Source organism: Phalacrocorax carbo, chromosome 2 (genome assembly GCF_963921805.1).
Source record: "Phalacrocorax carbo chromosome 2, bPhaCar2.1, whole genome shotgun sequence".
Taxonomy (NCBI): Eukaryota; Metazoa; Chordata; class Aves; order Suliformes; family Phalacrocoracidae; genus Phalacrocorax; species Phalacrocorax carbo.
Genome location: NC_087514.1, coordinates 107,458,655 through 107,483,654, shown reverse-complemented (window position 1 = coordinate 107,483,654; position 25,000 = coordinate 107,458,655). Strand labels below are relative to the sequence as shown.

Sequence of the window (25,000 nt, the reverse complement as noted above, 5' to 3'; positions counted from 1 at the left end):
TGTCTCCGCAGCGCCCCCCACTCGCCCTCAGGGGACGGGAGAAGAGAGACCGGGCAGTCCCTCCCAACATGGGCAGCCACATCCCTAGGACCCGCTAGCGAACCGCGCCTCCCCCACGCCGCGGGTCCCCTCCGCGCTGTGGGCCGGGCCGGGCCGGGCCAGGCCAGGGCGGAGCGGGCGACGAGGGGCGGCGCCTCCGCGCTCTCTGGGCCGCGCTGGGGGGAGGCGGTGGCAGATCCGGGCCTAGCGGAGGCGGAAGGGGCGGGCGGACGCGGCCTGACTCTGCGGGACGCGCGATGCTGGTGAGTGTGGGGAGGCCGCGGCGTTGTGTCGCAGAGAGGCCGGGCCGGGCCCGCGAGGAGGCGGCCCCGTGGGGCCGAGGCCGCACGGGCCTGGTGAAGTAGGGCCCGGCACTGAGTCACGCCGCGGGGAGCGGGAGCGGGAGCGGGGGAAGGGGAGGCTGGGCCCAGCCCGCCGCCCGCCTTTCTTCTCCCGGGTGCGCACCTGGCTCCGGAGCGGGGGAGGCGGCGGGAGCTGCTGTCCGGCCTGCTCGCAGATCCGGCCCCAGGAGCAGCGGGCCGGCTCGGAGCGGGGAGGCCACTAACTGCGCATTCAGAATACATCGACCCCCTCGGGGCGCGGGAGCCCGACCTACCGGCCGCCCGGCTGCCCCGGCCCCGCCGGACCTGCCCGGCAGTCGGCCTGCCCGCTCCCTCCCGCCCGTTGTCCCCGTGCGGACCCGACCCTGCCTTCCGCCTCCCTCCCCTCCCCCATGACCGCGGCCCCTGGGTGGCCGGGCCGGGGCCGCCTCGGTGGCTGCTCCTGCTTTTGCCTCCCGCTCCGCGGGCTCTTAGAGCCCGGCCCCTCGGGCCCGTCCTCCCGCGGCCCCGCTCTGCCTCCCGGGACTGCCCACCCCAGCAGTCCCAGGCCCTGCTCGTCCCCGGCCTCTGCTCTCTTCTCCCCGTGAGCTTTTGTCCATAACCTCACTGGGCACTGGTTTTGGGTGTTCATTTGCCATCTTTCCTCTCTGTCCTTTTCTGTACTGCTTCCTTCTCTTGTATCCCAGCTGCACCCAGAGCCCTAGTGACACTCAGGTCTGTCTAGGAGCTGTTTGGTTGGACCTAGAAAAATTCCTCTGTGTCCCCAGTGCCATCGTGGCTGCTGGGGGATGTTTCCCACAGCTCCTCCTTGTCACCTTCTCCAGGTTTCTCTCACTATCAAGGACTGTGAACCAGGTTTCCCCTTGTTGCCCCCTACTGTTGTGGCCTTACCAGAGAAGGTGCCGCCTGTAACCTTTTATGTGTCTGTGCACTTTATTACCTCAATCCATATGACTAGTCCTGCAGTTTTATGTTGTTGCAAATAATCACTTCATTTGTTTCCCAGTAACTTTGCCACTGAAAGCTAACTGCATCTTTCCTGGGATCCTGTTCCCATCCTTCTTATTTCCTCTTCATGTTATATTCCGTCACCATCATTACACCCGTATTACCTTTACCCTTTCAGTTTTCTTCCAGTAACTATTTTCTTAACCATGTGTTTTTGCCCTTCTGATCTTATTTTCCTGTCATTAAAACCTTCCTTGTTATCTCACCTGATGATCTCTCCACATACTCCTTTCCTTTGTAGACTCACATGCTGTCTCCCCCACTTTGTATTTAAATCCTCTAGCTGTGCCTTTGAGGAGAATTTAACCCTAGATTATCTGTATACACCTCAGTCAGTACTAAGAGGATACAGATTACTTGCTTTACCTTATTTTGTTTTCCTTTGTTTCGTTACTGACTTCCTCAACAACCTTTCTGCCAGTATATGTGTTCATATATAATCATATACCTCCCCCCTAATACACACACATACCCTGATGCTAGTCTGGGGAAAAAAAAAGTCTGTCTTGGAAATGCTTTTGACAGGGCTAGTAGAAGTGGTCTGTAGGGACCAGAAATACCTAGTGGCCATATAACTTAAATGAGACCAAATGTCATGTGTAATACCATATTGTGAATTGGTACTTAGTTGATATGGAGCGTGTTTGGGATGGATCCTCTTTGGAGAAGTAGTAAGATACTTCGTAGGTGCCATGGTACATAGTTTTTACTCCAAAGAGGCTCACAGTGAACTGCTGCAATGTTGTGTATTGATGTCAGTGTTGCATGGGCACTTTGTGTCTCTGCTGGTGACTACTAGAAAGAAGTCTTTTCCCCCTACTTTGCAACTTCTCCTGTTTCTCACTAGTTGTTTCCCAACTTATTTTACATTTTTCTTAGTTGCTTTGGTTCTTAAGAGTGGTTACATTTCACAATCATATCATCATCACTATGTATTTGAGGTGCAATTGAAACTGGATGAATTTGTCCCATGGAGGTGTGGGGAACACATTTGATCTCCAGAGCAATTTATACATTTAACTCTAGAATCCAGGTTCAGTAGCTAGTGTTAACAGCTTATTTTCTTAGCTGAGTACATGCAGATCCTAGTAACTCAGCAACAGCTCAGAGCAACTGAACTCGGCTTCTGATCTGAACTGCCCCTCTGGAGGAAACTTCTTCCATTGCCTATCCAGGGATCACATAGAGAACAGTTTCTTAGTTTAGACACCTAAATTACACATATGCATCCTGCTCCTCAGCTGACAAAACAGTGTACTGGGTTAACTAAATGATTTTTCTTCCACTTCAGTCCTTTTTTTACATTGGTTTGAACTTGCCTTATAACTTGGGCCTGTTACTTAGACTGTTGGCATGAGAAAATTGTGTTTTTTTAATGTAAATAATTTAAGTTAAATTGATGCACACCCTTATTTGGGCGCTGATTTGGGGGTGGCCTTTTTGAATTTAGCTATTCTTAGTGTAAGGTCTTACATTCTAGCTGTATTGTTCTGAAAACATCATTGAGTCCTTTGAGAAAGTTATCTCATATTCAGCTTAAAAAATTTTTTCTTACAATTTATATGTTAAGATCTCTGAGTACTGCTTTTAATCTGTGTGTTTTTTAAGTAGTGCCTAGTTTTGTGTAGCAATAATTATTTTAGTAGGGCCCAGCTTAATGATGAGTCACATCCTGGGTGTCAGTGATTGCATGAATTGGGTATACCTGGAGTCTTCTCTCTTGACATTGAGGTTTGTTTGGGGTTTTGCCTTTTTTTTTTTTTAATTAAATCCTAGTGGGTGAAACAGCTTTAAAGATTTCCCACTTGGATTTATACCATTCTCAACATGAAAAATTTGTGTCATGAATGTGAAGTGACAGAGTCGTTCTAGTAAGAGGTTGTCAGTGTTTACAGGTGGATACCAATGTGATGTTTACTATACTTTTCAGCTGGGGTTTTCTAACTTGCTGAGGGCAGAATCAGATTAAGGTGGTTGGACCAGTGCTCCTGTTTAACAGCATAGCCATGCTGTTGTACTTCCCATGCTGTCCAACAGGGTAAGTCTCTGTGCATCAGGAGGAAAACAGTAACCGTCCCACTTGGATGGGCATGCTAGGAGGGTGTGCAGAGGCAGTCGCAGAAGCCTGCAGTCAGTATAGCCTTCCTGCTGCAGAGAGCTTGGAGGAAAGAAGAGTGTGGAAAGCTTGGTCTTGGAAGTTCTCCATGTGCTTTAGGAATGCATGAACTTGCTTTAAACTGACTACTTGAGTGCCAGCATTGGCTTTTGGCAAGACTAAACTCATAAAAACTTTTTAATTACTGTATTTTTCAAGATACAACCATCTAAAGAAATGGTTGTTTGAACCAATGTTTAGAGGCCTAGGTAAAAGTTGTAACCTATATAAGGGTGCAAACTTAAACTATTTTAAAAATTTGTTACAGAGACCATTGAGTTTCCATTACTTGTTAAAGGAGAGTTTTCAGTAAGGAAAAGGCAAGAAAATGTAATGGTTGGAAAATTATAGAAGCTGTTGAACTTGTCTACAGAAGTAACTTACTATTTTATTGTAAAGGTTGTAGGTTTATCAGTGGAAGAACAACTACGGATTGACTGTTGATGGTTCTACAACAATGCAGTTCAGACCTGTTATCGACGTGACTAAATGACTTTGTAATAAAATTGTCCTGAGCTGATGTGCCATGCTGTGGTGCTATAACCTGTAGCCTTTAACATAACATAACTACAGAGGTGGACCACTGTCAGATTTAAACACTCGTTGCATTATCCAGCATCGATAGTTATGAGGTTTAATCAGGGAATGGTTGCAGTACAGCTGCTGGGAAGAGCACTGTTAGGAAATACTGCATGTCCCAGTGGGTAATTTCTGACAATTTTCTTTTTACCCAGAGAACCTGTGGTGCCACAGTAGTGAACTGTCATGTTGCTATTTCACCTCCTCTTGTAAATGATACAGGTCAAAGTAAAATATTTCTTTTTCTTTTAATGTAACGTGTTTTCAAATTCCTTTTCATCTGTGAAACTTGAAAAAATTAAGACTACTGTGAAAATAGGAAAATATTAATTCCATTTTGCATTTCAGGAAACTGGTAGAGAGTCATATGTAAATTTTTGCCAGAGTTAGGATCTCTTGTACTTTATCCTCAAGATTGCCATACCTTCTTTGCAATTGTATCTTGGTCTTGTAAAAAGAAGCATGACCAGCAGGTCAAGGGAGGTGATGTTCACCCTCTATTCTGCTCTGGTGAGACCCCACCTGGAGGGCTGCATCCACTTCTGTGGTCCCCAGCACAAGACGGACATGGAACCTGTTGGAGTGGGTCCAGAGGAGAGCCATGGAAATGGTCAGAGGGCTGGAACACTTCTATGAAGAAGGGCTGAGAGAGTTGAGGTTGTTCAGCCTGGAGAAGAGAAGGCTCCAGGGAGACATTAATGCAGCCTTTCAATATATGAAGGGGGATTACAAGAAAGACGGAAAGACTTTTTACCAAGGCCTATAGTGAGAGGACAAGAGGCAATGGCTTTAAACTGGAAGAGGGTAGATTTAGATTGGACATTAGAAAAAATTTTTTATGCTAAAGGTGGTGAGACACTGGAACAGGTTGCCCAGAGAAGCTGTGGATGTCCTATCATTGGAAGTGTTCAAAGTCAGGTTGGATGGGGCTTTGAGCAACCTGATCTAGTGCAGGATGTCCCTGGCCAGGGCAGGGAGGTTGGACTAGAAGATCTTTAAAGGTCCCTTCCAGCCCAAACCATTCTATGGTTCTGCGATTCTTGATTAAACAGATTTACTTTGTGATGTGCTTCCAAAAATTCAGGAAAAATCAACATCATCTCCCTTCCTTCCCCTTTTGATTATTCTGGTTTTGGAGTTGGAATGTTTTGCTGCTGTACGTTGGTCTAGCAGAAATGAAGTATTGCTTGACAACAGTACTAAGAATAAAGGATCAAATAAATTTTCTCTGAGGTCTTTGTAGTTATGCACTAGATTCGAGTATCAGTTCAATACCAATGACTTCTGTTTTTCTTTAAATTAGAAGTACCTAAGGTGATATAAAATGTTCCTTGTCTTTGCGGTTCATTACATTTGCTCTAGTTAATGTTGCTATATGTCTCAGTCTTGGTGTTACTCAGAAGGAGAAATGGAAGCTTTTTATTCACACATAGGATGGTGAGGATCATGATGGTTGAAAGTTTTTTTGCAGTGTAGGCAGCTTCTCACTCTGCTCTGGTAATGTACTGATCTTCTGAAGATACAGACATGCTTGTCATCTCCCTTTTTCATGGAGATATATCTGCGTCCCAGTAGCAAACCCCCCAGTATTCAATTCATTAATATAAAAGTTAGACAAAAGTTAATTTTTAAAATTTAAAGCAGGGAGCTACAAGAATTTGGATTATTAGGAATGCAATTTCAGCCATAGCTGAACTCAGAAACTTCTTGTTTGTATTTTTAATTTGCATGTGATGTAACTTGTTGCTCTGTGTGTTTAAGGTTGGACAATATCTTAATGTGGATTAGAGTTCAGAAGTAAGGCTGCTGGTGTGACCTTAGTTCACCCTGGTTTGCTTTGTAATTTAAACTTAATTTCCTATGTAAATATGCAAGCTCTTCTAGTTCCAGAGCAGTGGAGACTGTCATCTGGAAGTTTTGTGTAAAATTTGGAGGGCTGAATTGCAGGGAAAAAAAGAGGGTCATGGGAAGTAATTCTTGCTTTGTTAGCTGCTAGTCTTTCCATCTTACTTTTCATCGTAATAATGTAATGGGCAAACATTCTGCTTGCTTCTGGGTAGCCAAAGGAGAAACTTTCACTGTATGCTTGAAAACACTTTTTAAAAATTTCTGCATTTTCTTAAGAAAACAGACTGTTCTCTTACTGTGCTTTTTTTTCAGAGATAACTTTGGAAAAGCTTTGTTATGACTGAAAGTGTGCCTTTGCTAGAATGCCATCACTGATAGGAGTAGTATAAAACAAAAATGTATATGCTTAAGTAAATTAATTAAATTGATTTTTCTTACATTCTAATGCAGGCTTAGCTTTAAAACTTAACGGTGCAAGCTAAATCAACAAGAAGCAGGATCTAAGTGTGGCTGTTAGGGATGCTTATCAATTTTAACTTTTGCAAAATAAAGATAAACTCTCTCACTTCTGTACCAGGCATGCCTTTTGCAGTCATTAGATGTCAAAACTGACTAAAAAAGTTTCTGAAAATGATACTGAATTTATATGGAACTAACTATTGAGGTATAAATTCTTTGCTGTGAGTTAGGTTTGTTACAGTTCAGATTTGAACCAGAAAAATCTTTTGTGAATTCCTTTCTAGGCTTTATTGAGAAAGTTCTCTTTCTTGCTGGCCGTGGAAGTAAGTGCACCTTATGAACATTTAGGCATGTGGAATTAGATATGTCTGTACTGTTCATTGCTTACCGTGTTTGCAGCACTAGGAACTGCTTATAGTGTTTGCACTATACCGTAGTAGGAATCTAGATCACTAGCAGATATATCTGCACTTCATGTAGACCTGATTTAAAAAAAAAAACCAAAAACAAAAAAGGGGCAGTTTTCACAGGGTAGTGATTTTGTCACACGCACGAAATTAATGTAACTGCAACAGTCAGTCTTTGATTTGCAGACTGTTTTTACTATGTGATACCTGCAATCCTTACCAGTTCTGAATGAAGTGTCAGCATGAAGGTGAATATAGGAGGAAGCTCTTCAGTATTTAAGCCATACTCTTGTGGTATATTTGAACATCTAAAAATGTCAGTCTGTTTACAAGAAGAATCACTGTGACCATAATATTTATTTATAAATTGAAGTGGCAAACTGCATTGCCTTGATCAGTTGAGCTCTTCCAAAGGAAACAAGATGGAAGAAGCTGTGAAACTAGCAAGCTGTTGGGAAGAGATTTGAGCCAGAGTTGTTTTACGCTTGTTAACATTAGTACTTTTTAAAGTTACTGATAGAATCGCCACCTTCCAAGAGCATGGGAAAACTTTGTGTGGAAACATTATTACAGGTTAAAATTCCTGTTTGTGTCTAGCAGGTTAGTATGAGAGCGTATGTTGTGGTGCACTAAGTGCTGTTATAATGGAGGGGGATTTGTGTTGGGGTTCAGAGGCTTGCCCTGCAGGTTGTGGCAGAGGTCGTGCTGTATCTGAAGTGAACTGGAAGACCGTACCAAGATTTTCTTAACGAAGATCAGTAGGATCATGGTGTTTTTAGCTTAAGTTGGTTTTAGTTAAAGTTTTGATGGCTGGGAAGAGCTTTTAGGAAAGCAGTTACATGTAAGAATTGTACTTGAGGGATCATTAGGGTCTCATCTTGCCCAGGATATTTCAGAGTTGTCAGAGTCTTCTGTGTTTGTTCTTGCTTAATTGCATTTGATATGATGCCCCATTGCCACATTTCTTTTTTTTTTTCCCCTTTCCTGTCTTTCTAAGAAAAACAAGGTGTATTGTTCTATCTTCTGCTTGGCATGCTGGGTATCTAGTATTGTGTTTTCATGGCATGTCCTCCCTCATTTTTCTTTTCTGCATCTTCTTGGCTGATTCAAGAAATGCATCATCATACATGTTGTCCTTGAAGGCTTACTTGGTTTTTGTTCTTGGGTTTTTTAATGCAGGTTGTATCTATATAAGACTAAAGTCAGAGGGAATACTCAAGGCTTGCTTAGACCGTTCTTCCTCCTCTTCAGTCTGCTCATATCTTGACTTGATTTTTCTTTTCACACAGTGTTGCTCTTTTCCTAGTCTGCAGGCTTCCTTTTTCCAAGATGCAAGAGCTGAGCATAGTGAGTGTTCTAAGAAGCTATGAAGCTTATCACTGCAGGCTCAGTTAAAAGACACTGTAGGGGCTGCGTTCTATTTGTAGCACAGGAAAACCCGAGACCTCAGGTTAGAAAGAATGCATTCAGTTTAGGAGTAGTCTAAAAACTTTGTACACAAGGATTACTTGAATAGCAAAAAAGTGAAGTAAAGATGACTAAAGAAAACCTGAAAAGTTCTACCTGTATAGTGGTGTGTTAAGGATATAGTCCCTTACGTTATTTGCAAAGTTGTTGATGCAGTGAGACTACCATGAAAGTTTTCTTGTTGACAGGTAGGATTGTTAATATTGACCAAAGTTTACTTCAGCAGAAGGGAGAGTTTGTTGTGTAATCAGTAAACCTCGTCTAGTCTAGACCTAGCCTCTGTTTATTAGACATCATGTATATGGGTTTTTGTTTGGTTTGTGTAAGCTATTGCATTACTGTAAGGAGATCTCTGTCAAAAGTTGCAGGAACTGTTTACTCAAGGAAGACAAGGGTAAAGCTGAAATCAAGTAGTAAATGAAGAATGTTAAAGAACTAATGAAAGAATAGGCAAAGAGAAGTGAAAGTGGTACACTCAAACTTGCTTGGTGCTCCTCAGAGGAAGTAATTTATGTTTGGGAAAAATTATTGTAATCAGGCATCCAGGTTAAAACCATGTCAGTTAAAAAAGGCTTTTAGTGAACATGATTATGCATAATCTAAGTAAGAAAAGTGTAAAAACTGCAGTTACAAGTTACTTCCATATATTCTGTTTAAATTTGAAAAGAAAGGTGAATTTAAGTGTCTTTCTAGCTTTGAAGAGCATATCCAGACTTTTGTTTTATTTTTTTGAGCTGGCAAATGTATCAATGGTGTATGAAGTAAAGTAGGGGGTGTATTGCTTAAAGTGCTTTCAGTATGTCATTGGTCAGAGCTGAAACACATAGAGGAGTGGGTGTGGGAAGAACAGTGAAGCCCTGAATGAGGGCAACCTCAGAAGGTAAAGGAGTAACTGCTCAAACTTTACACTGAATTTGCACAACTTGGTATTAAGCTACTGGCAAATTGAGCCTACTTGCTTCTACTCTACTTGTTTGCCACTTTTTTTTTTTAAAAAAAAAAAACCTGCTACACAGAATGCTTTTACCACCCGAAGACAATTTGGAATGGAGGAGTGTATGCATGTATATATCCACCTTTTTCTCATAATGAGATGAACTGAATTTAACTCTCCTGAAAATAAGATGAGCTAAAGCTTTTCACACAACATATAACTCAGTATTTTGTAATAATACAGAGGAACTGAACGTTGTAATTTGCATAGTTTGTCTCAAATATCCTTGATGTTGAAAAGGGAGAGAAGGTTCTAACATTTCTCTCCTGGTACTGATATGATTTCTGGAATAACCATTTTTTTACAGTAGTTGTGGTTTCATTTTGGTGGGGCACAGTGGAAGTGTCTGCTATAGGCAGATTCTCCAGATTTTGATTAATTACACATTTGCAGCATGTAAAGTGCTAAGGATGTTACACTTGCTCCTAGTCTTGCTTTAAAGATTGGGTCACTTTACATGCATAAACTGCCTAGTTTATAAGTTACTGACCTAAAGTACTTCTGGACAGAAATGTCAGTGCTATAAAATGTAGCATACAGGGCCATGGCTCAACTAAGTTATGTTACATTAGATTTTTGAGCTCATAATGGTAACCTCAACTGAAGTCAGATAAACACAAAGTAATTAATTTGCAGGTACATGGATATAACCTTCATATGAATTCACAGAATCACAGGTTGGAAGGGACCTCAGGGATCATCTAGTCTGTTTCTAAGAAGAGCATAGTCTAGACAAGGTGGCCCAGCACCCTCTCCAGACGACTCTTGAAAGTGTCCAATGTGGCCAAGTCAACTACTTCCCTGGGGAGATTATTCCAGTGTCTTTGAAATCATAAATTGTGAGCGCAAGTGATTATAGGGACAAAATAGATTTATTTCTCTTGTCTCTTTCCACTCAATCAAACATAAATCCAGAATGGAGGTTTCATCCTTAAAGATTCAAGAGATATTTAACCTGGAAAAAAATTTCCAACAAATAGCTTATACGTCATAAAGGCAAAGACGTAAAAGGTGAAAGCAAAGAGAATTTTTAAGTGTCTCTGTACCCCTCCCTGGCGCGGGGATTAATATCTGATTAATCATGCGGATTGTGTCCTACAGGCTAACTAGCAGTGGAGGGGGAAGTATATTGTTCTCAGCTCTGTACTGTGCATTTACATGCCTTTTCAAAAGGTGTGTGTCTGCATGATGTCAAGAAGAATCTTAAGCCTTGTTTGTAGGAAGGACACTGCAAATGATCCAATCTATGAAACTGTCCATGTTTGGTGAAAGAGGATATATGAATAATAAATTGGTTAGGAGAGGGGTTTGGTTTATTTTTTAGTATGTTTTGAATCAAGCCTAACACTGAAAACAATAGATGTGCTTTTGGATGCTTATTGTAAGGCAAACACTTGCCAAATATTTTGATATGGTAATGGCTTGGCAATTTTGAAATTTATGTGAGCTAGAGTATAAACCAGCATCCAATATCTTAAGTTGTTTTTTAAATAGTATAAGAACAAGCAAACAGCTTGTGTTTGGACAAAGGTAGTGTTTAATGTGCTTCTGTTTTAGTTTTTTGAAAAATATTTTTTTGTGCTTGTGTCGTATGGCATTGGTTCATTCAATATTGCATATCTTGGGTAAATAACTGATAATTGGCTCAGTGTGCAGGTAGTAGAGACTTTGAGGGAGTAAAACTGATTGGGAACCTTTTTGAGTGTTGCTGTTTGAATACAGAGCATCTATTGACTTTCTGGATCAGCCTTGCTGAAATACAGCAACATGAGAGCAGGATAAAGTAAATTAGAAGAGTCAAGCTGGAAAAACAGGGAGGAAAGAGTATGGCAAGAAGAATTTCATTTTGCCTTTTGAAGTGTGTGACTGTATTAAACTTGCTCCTCTTTTCTGTCTTTGGAAGCCAAAGATTAAATGTTAATTATGCTTTATCCTTTCAGCACAGAGGGCTGATATTTTGCTTGTAGTGGCCATTTACATGAACATGGTGCATCAGTTTTTACAAAAGATGTCAAGCTGTAGCCAGTGTCCAAATGAGCTTGTACTGAATTTTTGTTATTGGGAAATTTGCATTCAGCTTTAGAAAATGGATAGAGGCAGTGGACAGGAGTGAAATTCTGATTCACTCTCAGAACCTTTTTAACACCAGAAGTCTTTGACTTGCTTTTAATAGCATTCATTCCACCATATCTTCGTAGTGAAATTTGCTTCTCTTCCTTAATGCGTTTTGGTTTTTAAAGTATGATTAAATCTGGTCACCTTAGCTCACACTGTTAGATGTGGCAAGACTGTTCTTCTCATGTTTGAAATTAGACAAGGGATAAAATACTTGGAAATTACTAAGTCTAGGTCCTGTGCCTCTCTACTGAATGTCTTTTAAAAAAAATGCTATCTGAGCTCTTGGGTCAGCTGGAAAACTTTGCTCTGGGCCTATAAGTTCTTACCAGGCCAAGAAGGTGATAACTTCAAATTCTATCTGTAATTACTGAAGTAAGCTATCTTGAAATCCGTAGTTCAGAAATACATGTTTGTGGGAGAACAACAGGTGATGCATAAGCCTTGGAGCTGTGAAGCTGAAAGTTATGTTGTATTAGGACATAAAAATGAGGTAGTCATTCAGCAGGTGGCTTGAGATGCTGTAAATCCAGTGGGTTTTACTATATTTTTTAGATGAAAGTAGGGTTAACTTTCAGATTTCCTTATAGGCCTCATTTGGCATACACATCATTTTCCTCAGATGGGAAATTTAAAAGAAATACCACTTATTATTAGACCAATAAAACCAAACCCACTGTTTTCCAATTTGGTGTGTTTCCTTGCATATGAGGTGAGTCATGTCATGTCCCCCACAGTAATGAAAAGGAGGGAATAGCATTTCCCGCTCTCTTTCAAGGCTGTTGTTCTAAAGTTTTCACAGAAATATTACCTCCTTTTGACAATTGGCATGGGCAGAAATGACAGTTTTGTTTGACTGTGTTTTAACTGCAGTGCTTGAATGCAGGTGTGACAGATAGGATGGCTTTGAACACACACTGAGTACTGCCGCATCAAATTGTGTATATATAATCTGGAAACTGCAGGGGTAATTTTTTTGCATGTAAATGTAGCTGGTCCTGAAGATACAATGAAACCTGCATTCTCTGGTCCACAGCAACAGAGCGGATGTTGCAACTTGGGCAGGTGGTCCTGTCCATGAGGGAGGTCACCAGTAAGTTTGATCTGTTTGGGTGAGAAACCATTGTGATGGTCAGTTCAAGACTGGCTTGTGTAGTCTCACCAACAGCACTTCAGGTGAGAGATCTCACTGATGTAAAGGTTATGACTTAACATTGAGGTTTTAATTTACCTGTTGCAATTCATGGTTCTTGGGAGGGCACCTTGCTCTTAGCAGCTGCGTACAGCCCGGGCACTGAGAAGTGATAAACTTATAAAGAGCAAGACAAGAGAGTTTAGAAGTTTAGCAATCAGGACATTGGGTAAAGAGATGCAGTGTAACTACTGCGGACTCGATTTGACCTTCCAGAATTGTTTGCCTAGAAGAGGTTTTCTGTACGTGAATCCCCAAAAAATAATTTTGAAAACTACATGTACACTTTTCACATGAAATAGGACTTCATATTTTCACTTGGTGTTTTGTGTATAATAACTTTGCTAAGTAACAAAGCCTTGGTTTACCCCTCCTCTCTCTATGCATGTAACACCATAGCTCAGTTTAACCACTAAGTACAAATGGTTGCTTTCATAAATAAGCTTTATAGTTAAAGTATTCTTATGTAGTGAAACTTCACTCCTGTTAAGGTAATAATTACCTTTCTATTTTTCTGCACATGAATAAATTTTCAAAAAATTAGTAGTAGTTTATAGCATTATTCATCTATTGCTTTATTTCCCAACTGTATTAACTAGTACTAACTGGAAGAAGTAAATTATTTGAGTCTAGGAAGTTAGTGTCATGATACTATCATTCTGTATTCACGTCTTTAATTGTGAAATTAAAATTGGAATACAGCCAAGTGAGGTAATGTTGTCAAATGTAGTGGGAGGGATAGTGAGGTAATGTCAAATATAGTGGACTTTATTGCTTATAAAGAAAAGATTTCTACATAGTGGACTGCATGAGAAAATAAAAGTAAAAATTAAGTTCTTTCTCATGGCATTGTTTTTAGTGGCTACATCCTGACTTGAATATAGAGGGTTACTTCAGGGGGAGGGGAGGGAAAATTACTAAAGTATGACTGAGGAATACCGTGAGTTTAAAGGACTATGGGAAAAGGTAGTAACTGTAGAGCACCAGTATTTGTAGACGCTTAGAGAAGAAAGTTAAATATTTCTATCATCACAGAGGGGGAAATTCCCCACCCACTGGGCAGCTGGTGACCACTTGCTTGCAATAGAAGGGTGGCTGCCTCTTACTGGCACCTGGAGAGATGTCTGAGTAAGAGCCCTGGCTGTCGCTCCCCGCTGCATGCTATCTGGGAAGGGACCTTGGCCCATTTGTGAAGTCTTGTAATGGTTATTATGCTTTCTGCTAGCTAGCAAGGGGTTGGCCTTTTGTAATAAACTTCTATACAGCAGGGAAGTATTTCATATTAGTTACGCCAAAATGTTTTTACTAAAATGCACTCTTGTTCTGGGCTGCTTGTTTTTTGCAGATCTGTAAGAAAGTAAAGGTCAGTTACTTTTTACACATACTGCAGTCATAGTAGAGTTGTAGATTCATAACCATGCCTTCTCTTGCTTGAGTGGGAAGTCCAAACAGTACCCGATAAAGGGACCAAAAAGTTTATTCTCTCCTGGATTGTAGACATCAAATTCATTTTCTTGCTTTGTATTGCAGTGCTGACTTAAGATCGTAGTCCAAGATTGTGGGTGTGTAATGTGCACGAAGCTTTTCCCTCAGTAAAGGCAAATGGCCACTTGCGGACCTTTGTTCTTTCTGGCTTTCATTGCTCAGTTGTTGAACTCTGTCATTATTAGTACTGCAGCAGGTTCGATTTCTGGAAATTAGAGGAGTTAAATACAGAGTTATGTATGATGGTGCATTATTCCTATGTGTCTTTGATAACCAGTTTGCTGTAATTAGAGAAACAGAATGGCAAAGTTAAATTTTAAGTGTGTGTTTTATAAGATATATATTGATTGAATTCTTGGTCTTCCACCTAATCTTCTAAGTAATTTTTGTTCATGTAAAAAGAAAATCTAGCTACAGAAGCAGTTCGATTGAAATGAGACAGTACTTGTTGCTTAGATTGACATAATGAAAATAATTCCTAGTGTTTTCTACTTAGAGCTTGAGATTTACATTCTTATGGGTGATGGACAGTAAAGGACTATGAGGAGTGGTAACTGCTGTGTTTCTGCAGTAAGACAGTAATTGACTAAAAAAAACTGAAGAAATGTCTCGGTCTTAACTGGTCTTCTTGGGATCAAGAGGAAAAGACAGAAGGTAAGTCCTACAAATAATTGGGTGGGAGTCAGGGAGGGTATAACAGAATACTTAATCTGTAACAGTGTGAACCTTGGATTGGAACATGCAGTAGCCTAGAAGTGGCTGTGACAAAGCACCTATGAAGTACAGTCGGTCCTGAAAGAATATCTTTATTTTCTGCTGCTCAAAGATCAAACAAATAATAGGATTTCTCAAGTCTCGGCCTATATTATCCTTGAAATTACAGAAGGGTTCAGGTGAGCCTTGGTCGGCAGGCTCCATTACAGGACAGGTTTATCATAAAGCGGTATACTTGTCTATAGAAGCATGGCAAAAAAGTCGTTATGTGTTTCACCGTGTTTTGAGTATTTCAGTGAATGAGCTCTAGGGTACAGAACCATAGAATGGTTTGGGCTGGAAGGGACCTTTAAAGATCATCTAGTCCAACCTCCCTGCCCTGGCCAGGGACGTCTTGCACTAGATCAGGTTGCTCAAAGCCCCATCCAACCTGACCTTGAACACTTCCAATGATAGGACATCCACAGCTTCTCTGGGCAACCTGTTCCAGTGTCTCACCACCTTTAGCATAAAAATTTTTTTCTAATGTCCAATCTAAATCTACCCTCTTCCAGTTTAAAGCTATTGCCTCTTGTCCTGTCACTACAGTCCGTGATAAAAAGTCTTTCTCCATCTTTCTTATAAGCCCCCTTTTTTTATTGAAAGGCTGTAGTAAGAGTAAGTTGGTCCTGACTTACTGCAACTCTGTTATCTATGGGTTATTTTTTAAAATTGTGGTACCTCCTTTGTCATTTTCGGGCATCTTCTTAATTTTGTTGCTATGGTGGATGAGACATTAAAATGGCAAAATATTTTTAAGAACTTCTGTAAAAATGGATCTTCTCTGCTTGATATTCTCAACAGTCCTTTCCACATGACTGTTTTACTACTCTGTCTTTTCATGAGGCTGATGAATTGATAACCATCTTTTCAATACCTCCCAAACTTTTTGCACTTAAGCACTTATGGGAGTAGTGAATTTTTTTACTCTTATTCTTTCATTCACAATTCATGCAATCTTTATTTTGTGTGCTCCATTAGCTGTTCTTTGTTCCTGCTATTATTGGAGGTGTATTCTCTTGCTGGTAAGATGGTATTGAAGGAAGTGGTGTTCATTTGCTTAGCAAAGACATGATAAGCATGTGTTTACCAGGTAGAAAAATCCTCTGCTCCCCAAACCCCTGGGACTTTCAGGTTACCTGTAATAGAATCTCAAGTCTGGAAGAGTTACTGATAACCAAAGAAGAATAGTTATTTTTAGTATCTTCTGGATAATCTTGGAGATCCAGCAGGATTCTTGTTAAACCATGAGTAGTTACCACAGAAGCCTGAGTTGTTTGGAAATACTGGAGTTTTACTGTTATGTAGAGGAAACAGTTCCGAGCAGGATAGTGTCTGCTGCTTGGAAAGATTTTTACTGTTATGTTTCCTTTATTAGCGTTAGGGTTTTGTTGTCAGCAGCACTGACCTAAGTGCCTACAGGCTTTGGACAGATCTGGGCGGTAACAGTCACATTTTGTAGAGGATTGCTGAATTGCAAAATTATGTTCCTTGGTTCTGGTATTTCAGATCTCATAACATATTTCTCATCTGTGTAAATGAAAATGTTTCAATGAAATCGTTAACCATGTATCTTTCTCTAGTGTGAATGAATTTGGACTGTCATATAACATGTATATTTTATTTTCCTTTTGCAGATTATCTTCCTGGGAAACATCACTCTTTGTATGTAAAGAATATCTCACTGAGTTGCTGCAACTGAGTTTAGAATGTTACTTGACTTGTGATTCTGATGGAGGAATAACCAGATCTCAGGCTGCTGCACTGGAAGACTTTACATGAAATACAAAATGTCATCTAATAGGAGTCAGAACCCGCATGGACTGAAACAGATTGGTCTTGACCAGATATGGGATGACCTAAGAGCTGGAATTCAACAGGTTTACACCAGACAAAGCATGGCAAAATCCAGATACATGGAACTTTACACGTATCCTAATGCCTAAGCCAGTTAATACTTTCACTGTTAGTAGATTAGATATAGCTTTTTACTTATCTAAACTCAAAATTGCTTCAAAACTTTTTGCCTTAGTGGCTTTTAATATATTTTATTCTGAAGATTAGCCTTTTATATTTAGTCTTACTGGCAAGTAAGCAAGAACATTCTGTTGTCTGGAAAACTGTCTTCATAATTATGGCTACCTCTGAATTTCAGGTTTGATTACTATTATCTTTGATAGAGCAGATGTTTAAAGTGGTTTTATTAATAGGCCTAATTCTGAGTTCACAATACACCATAAGAAAATAGAAATTCTTTTTCCTTCATATGTTAGTCTCTGGCATTATGCTGCAGGTCTTATTGGTAATAACATCTGGTTACTTGGAAAATTTTTCTCTTGTCAACCTCAGAGTAGTACTTTACGCTTGAGTTTGTTTTACAGTTGTTCAGCTGTAGTGAGAATGTGCCCAGTGGATTTCTCTTTAATTACTACCTTGCATCAGAGAGCTATTGAAATTTCCCAGTATCTCCCCATTCTGGGAGTTACAAGATGCTAAAGGCAGGTTGTGCTCATCCTTGTACATGTGTGCTGCAGTACTGTTTGGAAGATTGTAGCAAACTTGTTTCTGTCATGTAGTGTGTAAGGATCTTTTGTAATTAATTTGAAGGAGAGATGTGCTTCTTGCTGTATTATAGTTTGTGTTTGAATTCAGGACTTTGGAAAGTGAGAAATCCTTTTAGTGTTTTTTAATAAAGGTTATTCTGATGCAGAAGTTAAGGTCTAAAGCTGTTGTTGCCATGGATTTGGAATTGCATATCAAATTTTAGTCTGTGTTTAATTTTTTTGAAAGGACAGAGCTTTTATAAAAGAAAGGAATGCTTGAAGGCTATAAAGCAACTAATTCTGTAGTTCTCTGGCTTTCTAAGGAAACATAAAATTTTTGTTTTCTGCACATGTAATCTCATAGTCGCTGTGTAATCTTATCTGTGCCTGCAGAATCCATGCTCCTGGGGGGTGGGGGAAAAACCCTCATCAGTCTGCGTGGTGTTTCTAGGATTCTTCTTAAATAGTGATGGGAAGATGAAATAACATTTGCTTTAGGGTCAGACCTTTTCCTAAGACTTAAAATGACTGAATTCTTGTAGTGCTAGGTTCAGTGTTGTTCTTGACTGAATGAAACAAGTGTGCAAAGGTTGAATGTCTGATAGAAATCTGACATGTAGTAGAACCTTGGAGAGAGTTTTTCTTCTGAGTGAGTTCGTCGAGAAGGGCAGATGAAGACTAAATACTTCTTGATAGTAATGTTAAAACACTTGCTTTTTTTTCCTCTCCTTCTGATGTTCACAAATATTCTTGGGATGAAGCTGTAAAAGGGATATGTTGTATATTAACTACTCATTTCCTTCTTGTTGCTGCTTCTATGAGTTGTTTGGTCCAAAACTAAGGATGGTTTTTGTTACTTCTGTAAGTGAATTCATTTAGTGGATAACTTTGGCAGTTGACTTTCACTTGTGGATTAATATAATAGTCTGATAACTCAGAATATTTGATGCTGGTTAGGCTCAGAGTTTTTAATGTACTATGAAGATAACAATGCACTTTGTGTCCTACACCAAGTGCACATGTTCAAAAGTTGTCCTTAAAAGATTACTCCCTTTTCAGATGCTGTATCTGTAACACGTTTATTTGCTCAGTCTTTGCATACAGCAAGTCTAGCTGATTGATACACTTTTATTTGAGGAGGCTCAGCCTTTCAAACATTTTGGTTTGGAAAACAAAACAGATGCAGATGAGTTTCAGATGCAGCTATAATTGGTCTGAAGCTCAGTCCTACTGACAAGGTTGATGGATGTGACAGCCATTTGGAAATCTTGTGCGGTGGAGAGGGTTGGTTTCCTTGGCTTGATTTGGGTGGGTTGGGTTTTTTTGGGTATTGCTCCTGTGAAGCAGGTTCCATTTCATCCCTCTAATTTTTACTGTATCTGGTATCGACTTTTCAGTTAGAATTGATTGGAGACGTGGAAGTTTTTGTTACCCCTTGTTCAAGTTAATCTGGGCAAGAATTGGAAGAGTTAGGCAGTTCAAATTGTTTGTTGGACCTCCATCCTACCTCCACTTATTCTCCTTGTTCAGAGTGTCTCTTTTTATGAGAGACTAAATACAGTCTTTGAGTAGAGGCCAGGGCTTGTACTTAAGGTGTTTTTTTTCCCCTTCATTCTGAGAATACTGCAGAGATCAACCAAGAAATCTTGTTTCTGAATGGTGGTTCTCAAGATCCTCATCCCTAATCTTTCTAATTTAGATTCATTTGTGCTGATTGCAGGGTGTATTTTTTCTCAGATCAGATGATCACCAAATGTTTTGCAGTATTGTGTATACTCTTGTGATTCCTTTTGCCCTGCCAGCTATGCCAAAGCTCCTAACCAGAAGAGCAGTCTTTTACAGAAGTTGTGATATTTTTGTTTACCACCCATTGTGTGATTATGAAGGTCAATGTACTGATGTAGTTTAATTACTATCTGACACATGTTCTTTGTGTTTCCTATTGAGAATTTATGACTTCTATATAGAAAGAGAATTCCTTTGTAATGGTGCTTGCTGTGGAAGATGAGACTGGGGTTTTTGTGTGGTTTGTTGTCTTTGTGTCCCATGTCCCATACCCCTCCATCACCCTATGAGATTCTTGAAAATGAAATCCTTTACCTGGATGCTTTTCTGTCCCTTACCCAGACAATTAAGTTATTTCTAGTACTGAAGAACCTAGCAGCTCCTGCAGTCGTAACTAACATCTTGCGACAGGCAGTATTGCAGGCTAGCGTAGAATTATATGCCAAGCATTGACTTCATGTAGAAAAGAGAAATAAGTGAATAGGAATAGTATGAATAGTAGACCTAACAGCATTACTAATGTTTTGAGGGAAAGGCCTTATTATCTTGTTTTTCCTCTAGTGGCAATTAATTTGGAGGCTGCTAGCAACAGGACTAGGTTGTAAGAGTTAAAGTTAGAGCAGTGGTAAAGTCACTTGTGAAACCTGGGAAGATAACAGCAAGTTTTGGTACAGTGCACCCAAGAGGGTGGTTCACTCAGAAGTAATTCTCTCTACTTTAAGCAAAAGGGCGAGTTCAATCTGCTGTTCTGCAACAACAAAAAAGGAACCCCATTTGTTGCAGTTAGTCAAGGAGTAATGAAATAGTAGTATCAATGTATACAGAATATCTCTCCATGGCATTTAGTCTGTTTGGAGGAAATTGCCAGTTAGTCTGTCTGAGAGAGAACTGTGCATGGGTGTAGGAAGTTGTGAACTTCTGTTTTGAATTGTTGGTGGAAGACCTATTACTTTGTTTATTAGAACTATTCTTACTCAACTTGCTCACATTTATTTGCTGTAAGTCAATTGTCTTTATGGCCACCTCTTCTTAAACTCCATTTGGTAATGATAAAATATTCATACATCATGTGCTAGTTTTCTTTATTTTTTTTGGCAGAAAGTGATACTAATTTTTAAACTAATCATATGATGAGTGTGCAGTTTATTTTCCTCAGGCCTCATGGTGTGAGAGGATGAATTGGGATTTACATGCACTTGGATTTAAATGCTGCAGGGGAGAGAATGAAAGGATTTTGTTACTGTTCTTGTTTTATGTATCTTAAGCAGATTCCCAGGCCAAGTATTAGACTATCGGAAAAATTTCCTGCACTATATTAACGTAGCATAATTTTTCTTAGTGGCTTACACAAAAAGCTTAATAACTTTCTGAGATTCTTATTTTCTTCCTCCAAGCACACATCAACGTCTCAACTTCCAGATATGATTGGTGAATGGAAGGCTTAGTGATGGACTTTTATTTCATATGTGTGTACTTTTTATTTGAAATGTCAAAATTATTTTGGCATAAACTCATGCTTTCACTGTCTTGATTTACAAAACATAATCTGAGAAGCATCTCTAAGGAATTTGTGTAGACAGGTGGTTAATTTATGCCCATAAGGAATGGAGGAACCTTCTTGTCACGTTTTAATATTTAATGAAAATTCAACTGGGAAAAATAAGAGAGTTTAAAGATTCCAAGTACCATTAACTTATAAGGTTTTAATCTACATTGAGATATCTTAATGTTTTTATTGATGAGAAGAAGAGAACACAGTTATGGAAGGTGTGGTTTTTTAGTAAAAACCACATCTGTGGTGTGAAAATTATCTTTCAAAGTCTTCCTAATGTTATGTACATAAAAATCATGCTATTGATTTCAGTGGTTCCCGTAAGACATTTGAGTAGTTTGACATAATTATCGTATAGGTCTTATGTGAAACTTTGAAGTAAAGTGGCTGAATTTACTATGACTTAAAATTTGCTCGAGTCTTATATTTTAAATTGGATTTTTAAAATGTGTTTCTTATATTATTGTTGCATTATTAGCCACAGTAATTATTTTCAAAAGTAATTGCTTTAAGTGTTTTAAAGTAAGGTTAGGTTGTTCTGTCACATTTCATTATTTTATGAAAAATATTTTCCTAGTTTCTGAATTTGCTTATTGTGATTCAATTTTGTTAACTTATTTTAACTAAGTGGTAGTTACGGATTATCCATTGGACCAAATGTAAGTAATTGTACATCACAAAAGATTACTGTAATCTGTTTTGTAAGTGAGATTTTTTTTCTCAGATACTAGAAAGCGATAAAGGAAAACACATTAAACATAAAATAATAAAGTGTAGTATGCTTACATTTTAAAAATAGCAGATGATTCAGGATAATCTGTTTATAAAATAGAATGTATAAATACATTTATTATTCTTTTGCCTGTGGATGGATTCAGCAATGGTAGTACATGTTGCCCAGACAAAACCATGAAGCTTTTCTCTTGGCATCCATTTGCTAAGGTCTTTTATGGTTGCTTTTGTTGCAATTCTTGTCCTAGTGGTTTTCACTGGAATTCCTGTATTTTAGATCAGCAGATATATATTAAAACTGTAAGAATTTTTTTTGATCACATGAATCTGGTGTTACTAGGCAGCATGGTATGTAGGAGTTTTTTCCTGAAGACATTATTTTGTACAAAAAAAGATACTGGGGTGTTAGGGTATGCACTTTTTAAACCTCAAACTGTTCCACTTTCTCTTGAGATTCTCTCACTCTAAGCTATCCTGTCACTTTAATGTCAGATTGATTAAGGTCGCACTGCATACATCAAAGCAGCCTCTACTGTCTGTCTGCTGGTATTAACCCTCCTTATATCCAATATGATATTTCATAGCATTTCTCATGTTCCAGCTAGTGCTTGTGTGAAATGTGAAAGTAGAAGTAAATGTATTTTGTTTGTGTGTTTGAAAGGGACGTAATACACTTGTGTGGAAAGGTAGGTATGCTTGTATGGTTTTGTGTATATTTATAAAAATTCCTCCTTTAGTTTGAAAGAAGCACAAAATATGTTTATATTAATGCGATCAATTCCTTTTTTAGGTTTTCTCCACAATGATTGGTTGCTGTTCTACTTCCTTTTTATAGTAACCAAGAATACTTTGTACAAAACCAACTTCTGTCAATGCAAAGAGCTTTAAACTTAAAAGCAACCTCAGTTATGTTCGTTCTTGCGCTTCCCGGCATAAAGACTGTATACTTTGTATATGCCCTTGATTTTGAGAGTTTGTGTTTTCCTTGTAACTCAGTGCTTCTCTGTGATTGTTTTGAGTTTATGCCGTGAAGAGGGAAACAAGAATTTATCTGTTAGTCTTCAGAAGGCTTTTGCTAGAAGTTTCTCAGATCTCAGACTTGCAAAAACTTGTCTGAGCTTGGTTATGCCCAGATTTTCATAGCAGCTGCTTGGCTGATGCTGTAATAGTTCCTTCAGTCTCTGCTTCAGTCCTTCCCTGACTAAAATGGGGATGGTTTAACAGTGCAGTGGTAGCTGATCTAAAGCTCTCAATGTGTAATTGATCTTAGAATAAAATGCGTTGAAGCACAAATGGAGAACATGTGGGGTTGGGGCAAGGTCTTTATTTTGTGTGTGTTCTTTGAACTGCTTTGTTGGGGTATCCTGTAACCCTTCCTTACTGGATGACAAACTGAACATACTTGAAATAGGCTCTTGCTGATACCTCCCTGAAAAGAATGAAGGTTTCTGGGTTGTTTTTTCTTTTGTTTTGTTTTGTTTTACTGCTGCTCCTCACCAAGCTGAAGCGTGGATATTTAAAGCACTTGTTCTGAAAAGCGGTTGATTTTTGGCAACCTCATAATTTCAAAAACTTGTGCAAAATTCCTTTATCTGTTGGACTTAAGAAACTTTAAAGTCCTATAGGCATGTCCGCTTCTCTTAGCAGCTTTACTTATGCATGAGGTGGCTTTGTGAGGTTCACACAGCCTAATCTGGACATGCAGGAGTTGAAATGGCTTTAATAATTTTGAAGAAAATATATAAAGTTGTTAACTAGTAAATATAGTAAGCTATATTGCTTGTATTAGTCGTGGTTTTACAAGAATACCAAACTTCCATAAACTCTTCTAGCAATTTTCCTATCAGTATTTTCAGTATTACATTTCCTATATATTCTCTTTCTATATATTGTTCCTGTATGCTTTTGGTGTAATCTAGGCAAGTACAAATTTTTGGCAAAAGTGGAACTAATCTCAGCTTGTTCTGTAGGCCAGCTGTTGAGGTGACAGAGCACTCAGCATAGAGTTAATTACTGCTGTAGATCTGTGAAACAGCGAATTTATGCCTAAAATTGATCTCTACAATAGAGACTAGAAGTAACGAGAGAGAAATTCTGGTTGGAGAGTTGTTCAGCTTTTGTTGTTGTTGCACGCTTCCTCCTTCTCAAAAGCTTTGTTGTTGTTTCTCTCTGCCCATTTTGTGCTATGTTGTATTAATTCTGCTTCCCTTTCAGTTCCTTTTAATTTTACATATCTGTTCTTCAAGCAGACCTATTCCAATGAAGTTAATTTTTCATAGCAAAATGGAAAAACTGTGGGGACCCAGTTGTGCTGCTGAAAGGGCAATCAGTTGTTATCTCAGCAGAACTGGTTTTTTTATAAAAAATTTAAGATGAGGGACTCATGCAAAACTGAGCAATTTGCACCCATCAGTGTAAAATCCGAGTGTGTTCCTGTTGTGTGTTGAATTACAAAACTGATACTTGCTCACATAATTTCTTTTTGTACTTACTCCTAGAGGGAAAAAATATGCTGTATGGAATATTTTGGTACTTCTCTGTGGCAGAGGGTAGACTAGAGGTGACTGTGGCATGCTCAACATTGTGTTTTGATGGTGTACTTGCTCAAAAAGTATGTGCGCTACTACTGAAAGAGTCTGTTTCACTTCCCCTGTGCAACACAGAAGTTCAGATCTGCTCAGCAAAGGATCTGGGAACAGGGACAACACTTAGTTGTAGCAGCAGTCACTTCCCCAGGCCAAATCACTGGTTGCCTGCATGAACTACTGAAAAAGCAGGTGGCAGTTAAGCCTTCCAGGTGGGTTGTGTGTCAGGATCATTTCCTTCAGTGGAAATGGTCTCCTACAAGGCCTTAAATTCATTTTGGTGTGGCAGCATGGGAATTCTGTTTTTCCTTTGCACTGCCCAGCTTTAAAAACTGAGTCAAGGTTGTCAAAAGCACTGTAAATTGTATTGAAGACAAAGATGGTAAAATTAATTTGTCGTTGGCTGCTGCTTATATCCCATTTTGAAGAGTTTCAGAGAAGAATAAAGTTCTAAAAAATCTCTTTCATCTTAAACAGCACGATGCTGAATCAGTTTATAAATTGCAGTCTTCTACCTCAAATTTTAATTTAGATAAGTATGACATGAAATTTCTCTCTCACTGTAAGGAAGGTGTAGAAGTTAGAGGAGATTGATCTTGACCCATTCCTCCTGTAGATGGTTTATCTGTTTGCTGGGCCAAATCTGAAGTTCAGCAGCCAGAAGCTTGGGGAGCAGTGCAGCTTCGCTGGAGTGCAAACTAGTCTATTGATGATTTAACATCTCTGCTTGTTGTAGTATGTGAATTGCTATGCAGAATTGTGCAAACACCCACAGAAATGTTTCCTAGTAGTTATTTGGATATGTATACGGCTTCCAGCGTATGAAGCAGTTGAGGGGATTAGTTTGCTTTCTGCAACCAAGAATTCATCTCATAGTGTTCCGCTTGTGATTCTCAGATGGACTGTCATGTACTTCTTGTAAGCAGTGCAAGCCTGATTTTGCTTTGAATATGTCAGTCTT

General features: G+C 39.3%; 1 protein-coding gene across 1 annotated transcript in view; it reads left to right on the top strand.

The window, feature by feature from the left end:
• The first annotated feature begins 165 nt into the window (after window positions 1-165).
• Window positions 166-25,000, top strand: part of CUL1 (cullin 1) — a 54,194-nt gene continuing 29,359 nt past the window's right edge. Inside the window, exons 1-2 of the mRNA XM_064443812.1 lie at window positions 166-302; window positions 16,480-16,772. Of these exons, the coding sequence (XP_064299882.1) occupies window positions 16,621-16,772 (152 nt within the window). The 5' untranslated portion in view covers window positions 166-302; window positions 16,480-16,620. The remainder of the gene's footprint in view (window positions 303-16,479; window positions 16,773-25,000) is intronic.